This window comes from Leptinotarsa decemlineata, unplaced genomic scaffold (genome assembly GCF_025532065.1).
Source record: "Leptinotarsa decemlineata unplaced genomic scaffold, Ldec_3_MD MMD2_tig00026307_RagTag_RagTag, whole genome shotgun sequence".
NCBI classification, from domain to species: domain Eukaryota; kingdom Metazoa; phylum Arthropoda; class Insecta; order Coleoptera; family Chrysomelidae; genus Leptinotarsa; species Leptinotarsa decemlineata.
The window spans coordinates 4115467-4127849 of NW_027412681.1; the positions used below are offsets into that span (position 1 = coordinate 4115467).

The 12383-nt window shown below is 37.2% G+C and overlaps 1 protein-coding gene and 1 long non-coding RNA gene across 9 annotated transcripts in view; one reads left to right on the plus strand and one right to left on the minus strand.

Moving 5' to 3' along the window:
- The window catches only part of Ptp36E (Protein tyrosine phosphatase 36E), a 131731-nt gene that overhangs the window by 49955 nt on the left and 69393 nt on the right, over positions 1-12383 (plus strand). For 3 of the 8 annotated variants that reach the window (XM_074181075.1, XM_074181068.1, XM_074181072.1), the window contains exons 2-3: positions 809-1006; positions 1325-1579. In XM_074181075.1, the coding sequence (XP_074037176.1) occupies positions 1366-1579 (214 nt within the window). In that variant the 5' untranslated portion in view covers positions 809-1006; positions 1325-1365. Of the gene's footprint in view, positions 1-55; positions 427-808; positions 1021-1253; positions 1580-12383 lie in introns of all 8 variants that reach the window. The other 5 variants (XM_074181071.1, XM_074181073.1, XM_074181070.1 and 2 more) reach the window with 5 other exon arrangements.
- Positions 1756-3272, minus strand: LOC141485079 (uncharacterized). Its single transcript, XR_012467002.1, has 2 exons — positions 2765-3272; positions 1756-2705 (listed from the first exon to the last, which is right to left on the minus strand). It is a non-coding gene; the product is annotated as an uncharacterized lncRNA (long non-coding RNA).

A 12383-nucleotide genomic window follows, 5' to 3' on the forward strand; every position in this document is an offset into this window, starting at 1 on the left:
CCAGAAGACTAGCACATTCTCCATCACGTTCAAGTTGAATCCTTTGATGTTTCAGAAATCGATTTTGGAGTTGCTAGTGGGCCTCTTAGCAACTGCAGTTACCATGCTATTTTCCTGTAGACTGATGTTAGGAAGATCCTGCTGACTTCTGCAGGATGATGTCCTCGAATTAGCCCCTACACAGAGATCCGATTGAATAGTTATTTTACCTTCGGAGTATTTTGACCCTAGGAGCGCCATCATGCAATTTTTTCTCATATCTGGTATCTGATCATCCTCCTGAATTCCTTTTCCTTGATTTGATCAATGAGGAAACTGATAAATTCCACTACGATGATTATTTCCAATGCGGGTGATGATGTAGGCATAATGGCTAAATACAGGACTTTTCCCAAGCGAAGGTTCATCTATAACCTTGATTGAATGGTATGCATATTGAGTGAAAATCTAACAATGAAGTGTCACTAGAATTTGTTATGGTTTCTCATCAAGTATCGCCCATATCCATCACATGTTATTCAAAGCCTTCAATGAAACTACTATGCACACAAAGCTTCAGTGATTCATATTCCTACTCACTTCCTCACCTACTCACAAAGCAAAGCTCTCTAACTTCTATGATGCCTCCACCGTTTAGAAGCTCCTCTTGAAAAATAGTCCAATTTCCCCAAACATTCATCTCCGCCGGCTTCCTCGAAAACAATCTCAAATTCGTCCCTCCGACTACTCACTCTACCACTCATTCATCTTTCGAAACAACGTTAATTTTTCATCCAGACTCTAAACTGACTTTTTGTTTCTTTCGCAGGTATTCGGCAAGCGGATCCTTATTTATGGTTGTTTTCTATGCGAGTTTCACGAAGATTGATAAGACCGAAGCAACGTAGCAAATTGGAGGACCTCCGAAATTGATTTGGTTTCGTCTCGAGATCGAAATTTTGAATCGACGGCTAAAGGTGGAAAGTTATAGTTGAGGAGAAGATCAGCGGAAGAAGGCGGAGTTGAAGTAATTTATATAAAGTTTTGTTTTCAGTAGTAATAACTGAAATATTGTGATATCAGTCAAAAATTTCAGCTCAAAAATTGTCATAACATTCTTGAGAGTTTATCACCATTTGTTGTTTATCTTTCCAGTCCAACATTCCACTCATTCATGAAACTCTAACTCCTCCAGCTATTACTGACTGAATTCGAAATACAACTTTTCAAAATCAAAAAAATTGAATTTCCATAAAATTATATTCAATGGAAAGTTGTTTAGAGACCACACACTCCACATAATGGGATCTTTACCTCAACTATAAACCCCTGTTATCTTTATAAGTGCTTCAAACGTGGAGTGCCTCAACCACCTGAGTAGTTAACATGTCCAGTGACCAAGAGACTAAGCATAAAGGACACTCTTCGGGCACAGTTAAGAAAACCAAGCATCGATCCAGATCGACCCCAAGGCACAATGAGGTGGAGAAGCCGAGGAAAAAGAGGAATATCAGCGCTGCGACGTCGTTTGCATCCATTCCTAACGCCATCAAGCTCTCTATGCTCAACAGCGGTCTGTTGCCTACTAGTCGATTCAATGGTAAGTTGGCCTCTGCTTTCGAGTTTTGGTGGAATCACTTTATAGTTATTTATTTCTGACCGGGATATTATAAGCTTATATCGTCATAGTTACGCTATCAATAAAGAGGGTCATAACTCCCTTGGGACATTATAGATTTTATAATTCCCTCTACCTTTCACAAGTAAAAATAAATAGAAATGAAAACTGAACCATATTTTATTTATTCACGTCATTACAAATAATAAATGTACAATTTTGAAATGTTCCCTGAAAATTACTTCCGCCACTGGAAACAATTTCTTCTTTTGTATGGCTGGAGCTTCTGTTCACTACAGTCGAGGTACCTGCCTCTTCTGATGACAGAGTAGACAACATACGCGCCGTTTTATTTCTCAATTCGATGCTATCCTCCAAATACCCCTCCGCCACCGTGGAACTTTTCCAACCTCCGTGTCTTTTTAAGTTAGTCATAGTTGCTCCTGCATTGGCTAGAGCAGTAGCAGAAGTGCGACGAAGGCAATGTCCCGTATAGGAAGATGAGTTTGGCAATCCTAAATACATTGCGATTTTGCTGTGGATTTTCCCAAACATGTTTTTTCCAATTGACTGAGATGTACATTTATTTTGTCGGAAGCTCAAAAAAAATCGTTCAATACCTTTAGGACGCAAAGACATATAAAGTCTTAATAAAGGCAAAGCGGAGAACTCTTTTTCATCCACAACTGTAAATTTCTTCGATACACCAGTTTTACTTTCCGGTACGTTCACTACCATAACGGAATCCCGGTCCTCTATATCCGATATCTTCATATTCAAAAGTTCCTGACTTCTGCATCCTCCAAAATAACCCATAATCAAAACAACCTATAACAAAAAAAAAGGAAATAAATACACACAAAAAGGAAAATAAGAAAAAAATTACCTTATGCAATAAATGAATATCATTAGGAGCGTCCTTTAGGAATCTGATAACATCTTTAGGAGATAAAACAGCAGACTTTTTCGGCTTATAACTCTTACTCTTCCGTTTCAAAAAAGCCTGTAGTTCATTGAACTTGGTGATATCTCGTTTCTCATGTATAGTCACCATCGATTTTAGCATTGACCATTTAGTCCATAAAGAATTCGGACTATACGTTTCTGACTGAAACGAATAAACACAATTTCTACCAAATCTACCGAAAAACATAGAAAATTCCTTACCAGTTCTTGAAAATATGCCAGAAATACAGTTTCAGTGACATCTTTTGGCATAACATTTTTCCGTGTCAGCCAGTCCAGATATATCTTGTATTCTTTTTGGTATACGGCTTCACTTTTCGATGGAATTAATGATTCTCTTGCTTGTTCAGCTTTTTTCAAAATATCCTCCATTATATTTGGGGTAGAAAACACGTTTTCACCGCAAACACAGCTTGATAACAAAGTTCTGTTTATAAACAAGTAACATAGCAACAACCTAGCAACAAGAAAACTCTACTATAATCAACGGTACCTGATTCAAATATACCGGGAAGGTAATGAATTGGTACATTTTTCCGTTTCAAAAATGAACAAAATTTTATTGAAATCGGTCAGAAATAAAATTATCTATGTACCACGGGAATTAATGAGCCTTAATAACCTCAGGCAATTGCTGTCCCTCGGGCCAGAGGCCCTCGGGACGCAAACTTTGCCATCGGTAATTAAGGCCCTCCTAATTCCCTTGATACATAAACTTCTTTATGTCTCTCATGTCTTAAATCTTCCAACATTGTTCATTCAAATGTAGGGTTACGTCTTTCCTTTGAATATTTCTTCAAATATTGAACTCACGAGTAATGAAACAATTTGAGATTTATAATAACTTCACCAAATGTGTCATAAAAAAACTAATCAATACAGTTTATTGTATGATTTTCACTATAAAAGGGTTTTACAAAAACCGCGACACGTGTTTCGATGTACAATAGATTGCTCAAGTTATCGTATAGCGAAACACGTGTCGAGGTTTTTGTAAAACCCTTTTATAGTGAAAATCATACAATAAACTGTATTGATTAGTTTTTCATTATGGATTTTCATCAAGTATCGGCCAGTTCTATTCAATTAAATGTGTCATAATTGTGCTATAATTTACAGAACCCCATAGAAATATTATTCTGGTGATATATCATTATTCATAAACTGCTTCTAGAAACACTTGAGAATATGGGAATAATATTCAAAAGTAACCTTTCTAATAGAACACAGATAGTAGAAATTGATGATGTTTTAAGCAACCCACAAAACATTAGGATAGGTGTTCCACGAGGTACAGTATTGGGACAAATTCTGTTCAATATCTATGTCAATGGAATTTTTTCGTTGGACAGTAAAGATGAAATCTTAGGCTTTGCAGATGACACAGCCATTTTTTATGAAGCCAATAACTGGTCAGAACTAAACAATAAGGCAGAGAAAGATAGTCAATCCATTAAAAAACTGGTTACAATACAGGCGATTGACAATTAACCTAGAAAAAACCCATTATTTGCCATTTACTTGCAACAGTTCAATAAGACCATCATTCTCGTACTTGGATGTGGGCCAACATACAATCAAACCTGACACTAAAATAAAATACTTGGGTGTCGTTATAGACTCACACCTCAGATGGAATTCTCATATAGATTATTTATGCAATAAGCTGCACTTCATCCTTTATAAATTCAAATTTCTCAAAAATATTTTAAAAACAACTCAATTCAAAACTCTCTATCATGCCCTGGTTGAAAGTCACTTACGCTATGGAATTGCCTGTTGGGGGGGAGCCTTTCACACCCATATTCGTCCGCTGGAAGTGTTGCAAAATAGATTCTTGAAATTGGTTTTATTTAAGCCTACGCGCTTCTCTACCCAAGCTTTATTCTCTGAGGCTCATATTTTCGATATTCGACAGCTCTTCTATTACAGCACTATAACTACATATCATAAAAACAAATGCTTCCGACTACCAACTCATTCCTAAGATACCCGTAAAAAAACAACCATATTTGCGGCAGCAACTTTGTTCTTCCCCAACAGTTCGGGAGCGCTTGCTTATACATGTTGCGGAGAGTGTTCTTCACCGAGGTTATCTCTCACGAGTGGTGTTGTTCCACCCTGAAGTATTTCCGGTATCAGAAAATACAGGATACTTTCTTCTACGAATTGCACGTTCCACAACACCCGAATGGTCCCCTCCTGAGATTAAATGTTGCACATTCGTCTGACCCGACATCTACAGGGTGAACCTTAAACACATGCTAATATTTAAGGAGGTAATTCTTAGACCCATTTTAAGAAAAAAACTTCCTATGGACGTATGTCCTAAACGCCTTAACTTTTGAGATACAGGGTGGCAAAGTTTTCAAAAATAATCAGTTTTTTAATAATAACTAAGATAATTTTGTAGACATCTTTGGCATATTTGGTACATATGTTCCATGCCTCAAGGCGCATTTTATGATGTACACAAATTTGTATTTTTTCAAACAGTGGCATCCCTACGGGTTTCGCATTGAATATTTCTGGGGAAAAAGTACTACGCCAATGCTTTCTTTTCAAAATAAAATCATTTTTAAAATCCTCATTTATTTTTGAGAAAATTTGATCTCCTGGTATTTCTTTGTCCGACGCATGATTTTCACTCAAAAAAATAAAAATCGACAGAAAGCAAATTAAGAAATTAGATCAATTCTAAAATGAATGATAATCTGAAAATTGCTTCATAACGCATTACCAATTCCCTAATAATATTTGAAAACATAACCTGCAAAATAATAAATTTTTCACAAAAACAAGTTTTATTTTATTTTGTGACAGTAAGTCTAAACGAATAGCACAAATTTGTTAATCAGTAATAATACCAAAACTGATTATAAAAATTGTTGGAAGTGGCCACCTGCAGTTAGTATGCATGCTTCCGCCCTTCTACGCATGGAATTACGCACCCGTTCAAATATTCCCGGCGTATTTCGTATAGTTTCACACGAGGCAACTATTCGCTCTCTTAAATCTTCTAAAGTATTAACGGGAGTTTTATACACAAGAGTTTTAAGGTGACCCCAAAAAAAAATCTTAACTGTTGAGATCGGGGGATCTTGCTGGCCATTGCTGAGGTCCTCCGCGACCTATCCAACGATTAGGATAAACTGTATTTAAATGGTTTCGAACAATTACACTGAAATGAGCAGGGGCACCATCGTGCATGTACCATATTCGATTCCTTATCGCAAGTGGCACATCTTCCAATAACCCAGGTAAGTCTTCTTCGAGAAAGTGTAAATAAGAACGACCATCATTATACATAACCGATTATACATAACCCATACATAACCCATACATTAACCGAAAATTGGTGTTGGAAATGGGTTTCGGTTATTGCATGGGGATTTTCTTCAGCCCACACATGATTGTTATGGAAATTTTGAATGGCATTCCGAGAAAAATTTGCTTCGTCTGTGAACAAAATTTGTGTCTCAAACTGCGGATTTAGTGCAATACTTTGTAGATACCACTGACTGAAGTTCACACGCTGTGGAAAATCTCTGGGGAGTAATGCCTGCACTCTTGAAATATGGTATGGGTATAACAAAAAATCAACCAAAATACGCCAAACAATTTGATGACAAATATTCAGAGTTCTAGCGATCTTCCTCGTACTCGTCTCAGGATGTTCCTCAATTTCTTGCAGCACCGCTTCCTCAATTTCAGGAGTTCTTACTACACGAGGTCTACCTTCCGGAGTCCCTTTCTTGAAACTACCAGTTTCCCCAAGTCGACGATGAATATTTGAAAAGGTTCGGCTATCTGGTAAGGCACGATTAGGATATCTTTCCTGATAAATGCGCCTGGCTTCTGTTGCATTACCATCGGCAAGGCCATATACGTAATGCATTTGCGGCATTTCCGCATTCGTATAATTTACCATATTTACTGATTTTCAGAAAAATAGCGGACTACCAAAATAACTTCAATAACACTTTAAAATCAATCAAAACGCCCTATGACAGTTTTTAACCCCAACACCTTACTTTAAACCAACATCAATATTAGCTACTGACGTTTGTACATGCAGAGAATTCGTTTTTTATTGCTATGGTGGGTACGCTGTTTTTTCTGCTTTTAATCTTTCAAAGAAATCACATATCGACAAACTCCATATTTCCAAGAGGTGCAATAAATAAATTCTGCTACACGTCATTTATTCCAGGATAACTAAATTTATGTTTTCAAAAATTATTAAGCGGTGCTGCGTTATGACGTAATTTTAATTGAGAACAGTGCATCTGACAACAAACAAATACCTTTTAGATCCTCAATTATTTTGCAACAAATCTGATCTCTTAGTTTGCTTTCAGTCGATGCACGATACCGCATCAGATTTTTAAGGAATTTATCCTTAAGTAAAGCGATTTTTAATTTTTTGAGCGAAAACCATGCGTCGGACAAAGAAAACCCAGCAAATCAAATGTGCTCAAAAATGTATGGAGATTTTAAAAATAATTTTTAATTCAAGATAAAGCAGTGGCGTAGTATTTTTTTCGCCAAAAATATACATTTCAAAACTCGTACGTACGCCACTGGCAGAGAAAATTAAGAAAATTGTACATCAGAAAATGCGCCTTGAGGCATGGAACATATGTACCAAATATGCCAAAGATGTCTACAAAATTATCTCAATTATTATTAAAAAACTGATTATTTTTGAAAAGTTTGCCACCCTGTATCTCAAAAGTTAAGGCGTTTAGGACATACGTCCATAGGACGTTTTTTCCTTAAAATGGGTCTAAGAATTACCTCTTTAAATATTAGCATGTGTTTAAGGAACACTCTGTATACTGATAGTTTGCATTGACTCTTCATCCACTCCCCAGAACTGAAGGAGAACTTTTTGTACCAAAGCGTATAATTTAAAGTCGTCCATAAGAAGAAATTGTAGACCATATGCATCCAGCTCCATACACCTCTTCTTATTAATAAAGAAGTAAAGGCAACCATTGGCTCGGTAATCTTTTGATAAGACCTGTGTATCATTATTGGTTTCAAACCCTACTCTATATATTTTACAGAAAATCAAGTTTGCGCTGTAGCTTTGAAGAGAATATTGTTTAAGTGATTGTTCCAAGTCAGTTCTTGGTCTTTAATTACGCCTAAGTGTATCACTTGTTTGGAAAATGTGAGTTGAGTCCATTTGAGTCTCTGAGTAAACAATTTCGATATTTCATGATTATAAGACCAACTAAACCAGAACTCTGTTTTGAAGGGACCATGCAATATCTGTCTAGACTTCACAATGCACTAGGGGGCAGTTTTCAAAGTTTTTACGAAATTGAAGCTGCAAAATTCAGGTCTCGTCCAAGCCATCGAGAGTCTGTTTTGAATATGGATGTATTTCCCCGTTTTTCATGCATTTGTAAGTTGTTTCGGAGCTCTGAATAAAATGAGGGACAAAAGTGCTGGCACAAAAATGCAACATCAAGAGATTCGTATCTAGATCACGTAGCGATCTGAGAAACGTTCTTGGAGGAATTGAATGTTTGATAGTTGGAAGGCGAATTGTAGTTATCCCACAGTACAGTGTTGCATCAATGGGTTTTTAGGGGGGTGAAATGTTTCATTATGTTTATAGGGATTAATTCAAGTTTTGATAACCAATAAATAATTATATCAATTGTACAAGACTATCGGTACAAATATTTGACTTCACCATAGTCAACAGAACGCTGGAAGGTGTTCTACAATGATGTTTATTTTTCAAAGGCTATTTTATAATCAATAATGATCTAGTTTATCGGTCTTTCATTTCATAATGATATTGTATATGTCAACAAGAACACGGTTCAAAACACTACAAATGGAATACATTCATTTGGACGTTCACGTATGGCATTAGTTCGGATTTCCATTGTCTAATATGATATAAATTGATTTGAAATACCTGAAAGAATCTGTAAAAAATTAAAAAAAAAATGGCTGAAAAATAACAATCATATTAAGCAAAAAAAACTGAAATTACATGGAAATAAAATACAAGCAACTACCCGAAAATCAAAAAAATTAAACTATTAACCCAAACCAAGCTACTTCACGCCGTTTCAATTGTTAGTATTCACGAGTGTCTTCAGGTGATAACTGGACTTATTTTAGACCACTGGTTCAGTAAACGATTGACCAACACCCGTACTCAGACGGAACGCAAGATCTGCCGAAAAAATTGCCGCTGTTTGTGAGAGTGTGCAGGAGAATTCGAAGCAGTCGATTTCGCGTCGCTCACAAGAACTCTGTCTTTCGCAAACCACAACATGGCGAATTTGCGTCGTCACTTGGGCCTGTACTCTTACAAAATTCAACTGATCCTGCGGCTGGAGATAAACGACCATATACAACGACGTGTGTTCGCTGAATGGGCTCTCAAGCAGTTGGCAACTGGCCGTAATTTTTATCGAAAAATCATCTTCAGCGACAAGGCCCAGTTCTGGATAGATGGGTCCGTGAACAAACAAAATTGTCAAATTTGGGATGATACCAATCCACATGAGATCCAACAGCGTCCAATGCATCCCAAAAAAGTCAGTCTCGTGTGGTTTTTGGGCTGGCGGTGTCATCGGTCCATTTTCCTTTGAGGACAACGTTGGCCAGGCCATCTCTGTCAACAGCGAGCACTATAGGTCGATGTTTACCAACTTCGTTTGTCTTGAATTGGAAGATCTGGACGCCAACGAGATGTGGTTTCAACAGGACGGCGCTACATGCCACCCAGCACGTGCTACATTGGATATTCTGCATGAGCAATTTGAGGGCATGATCATCTCACGTGAATATGGAGAACACCTTCATAGACTCTGTGCCATATTCCTACTGACTAAAACCTCTCCCCTGTTACTCAGCAATACGTACCGGTAACTGCTCTTGCATCACTTCGATACGTTTGCCCTAGGCAGTGTTTGTGTGAAACACTAAAAGTAAATTTAAGAACTATAGGACGTTTACATATACATTTAAAGAAAATATCACAGTTATCATCACGAACTTTTGGCAGCTAACTATCACTTTTGGTTATCGATTTGTGCTCCGACTGATCTCTAGTTTTCTTGAGCTTATTACTCGAGTTTCTTGGCACCTGCTCTCTCTTTCCTCAGTTTTGATGATTTTTATTATCGTCCTATAGGTTTTGTTCTAAGTCTCTTCGCCACATATGATACTTTCCATCATATTTTCGGCATTGAATATGGTGTTTGTTTCACGTGCATAAAGAAGTTTCACATTTTCCCGTCTCATGAAGACAAAAAGGGTGTGTTCTACGTCGTCGTTTGCATTGCAGCAAAGACAATCTGGAGATTCTACTCTTCTAAGGTTGCATAGGTACCTACGGAAACAACCGTGCCTCGACAGTCTCCGTAGGTTCGATTCAACCAACTCTCTATTGCAGGTATTGATCGGTGTGTCCATCTGGCTATGCCATTTTCGTTGCCAGTTATTCATCAAATTTTCTCTAGCGATTCCTTTGGAAATACCTTCATATTTCTCTTTTCTCTCGATGACTTAGAGCTCTATTGGTGGAATTCCAGCACACAGCACACATGCTGCTTCTGCAGATATAGTGTCCTATATGCACTACATATTCTAACTGTTAATTTCTTTTGTAGGCCAGTGAGTTTTTGGAATAATTTTTTGTTTTGCGTTACTGTGTGCCATGATGGTGTAACGTACAAAATCTGGGAGTGTACTACTCCAGACAAAAGCTTTCTCTTGGAGGACCTAGGACCCCCAACATTAGGCATCAGAGTGGCCAGCGCAAAAACTGTTCTTTCTGCCTTAAGATCATACCCCAAGATACTCAACAGCTTTGTTCAGAACTATCTCTGTGCCTTGTAGATCAGAAGTTATTGGTCCCAGCTTTCTCCTTTTAGTGAGCAATACTGCTTCGGTTTTTTCTGGAGCTAAACTGAGGAGTCTACTTTCCATCCAGTCTACCACCAGCAAAAGTGCTCTGTTGGCAGTGTTTATTAAAAGTTCTTCTCTTTTTCTGCAATGATCATCGCCACATCATCAGCAAAGCGGATCAATTTGACTCCTTCGGGCATTTTTATCGAAAATAGACCATCGTATAATATATTCCACAAAGTAGGGTCAAGAACCGAGCCCTGAGGCACGCCGCTATTGATGCTAACAAGTTTTGTCCCTTCCTTTCATTTGATCCCGTTTGACCCTTTCTTGTGGGGTTTTCTTAAGTTGCAGGTGTATGCGAATAAGCCACAAACTACAGCGGTCCTTAAAGCCAACATAACACATACCATCTGTCAAATTCAGACTGATTTTTGCATAAAAATCATGGAAAATTGGAAGTTTCGGATGCGCTCAACCCAGAGAAGCCGTAGCGGGCATTTGAACTATGTTATATTTCACACATAATGGCATCAATACGTCTTTCAAACGAATGAAAAATTTTGATGATATCTCACTTTGTTTTATTTAAATTTAAAGATATGAAGCGGCTGATGAGAGACCCGAAATAAAGATGAAGAAGTAGAAAGACAAATCATTTATTTCTACAGTAATAACCATCGAACTTGACTTCCGATAGATCAGGGGTCTCCAAACTACGGCCCGCGGGCCAAATGATTTACTGTCATCAATCTGGCCCGCGACAGCCTATGATTACCTAATTGTTGTTACTATTGCTGTGATAAGTTGAAGAAGAAAACACAGAATGATAATTACTCGGTTTTATTTACTTGCAAGGTAAAACTTGACGACAGAAATGATGACAAAGAAAACTTAACTTAAGTATCTAAGTTAAGGCATATTACTAACTAACAAATAATTGAAATGAATCACAGTAAAACAAAACCACTAATGAGATTTATGTAATTGTGATTTTCCACCGACACTTTGTAGTTGTGGATCAATTTTACTTGTACCAATTATCAAAAGAGATTTAAGATGCTCATCGGTTAATTGAGATCTGTGAACATTCTTTGTGTACTTCATCTTGAAAAACGTTTTCTCACACAAGTGAGTAGTACCAAAAACAGAAAACAACCCACGAGCAAATTTATGCAAATTATAAAATAACTGTTCCAGTGGAAGACTCTTATAAAATTCCAACAAAGATGAATTTTGATATTTGTTCTTAAGCATATCACTGCACCGTAAATCAATAATTTCCATTTGGACTTCCGGAGCCAGGGTTTCAATGTCAGAATCAAAAGGATTTTGAAAAAGCTTAATTTCATTCGCAATGACATCAAAATCTGTGAAACGAGTATCAAAATTTATCTTCAAAGCACTCAAAGTTTCGATTGCAAAATTGACGGGAAATTCACTCTCTGTGGTGTAGCTGAATATTTCACATGTTTCAAAATCTGTTAAACATTTTTTACGTAATTGCGATTGAAATAGTATTATTTTCTGCCTGAAGGATTTGATATTGGTGTATAAATCAGGGAGAAGCTGATTTTCTCCTTGCAATCTCAAATTCAGTTCGTTCATATGATTAGTCAAATCGACATAGAAGGCTAACTTCCATATCCATTCACTATTTTCTAAATCGGCAAAAGGGCGCTGCTTCTCATTTAAAAAAATTTCGATCTCCGCTCGAAGTTCAAAAAAGCGCTTAACTTTTCCGCAATCCAGACGGCGTACGGCAGTATGATATGGTAAATCATTTTCTCCAATCTGTTGAATAAACTCGCGGAATTGTCGGTGATTCAGCCCAGTGGATCTAATGAAGTTAACAACTAATATGACTGGTTTTAGAACTTCAGACATATCCAAACATTTTCCGCACAAGGACTGTTGATGAATGATACAATGT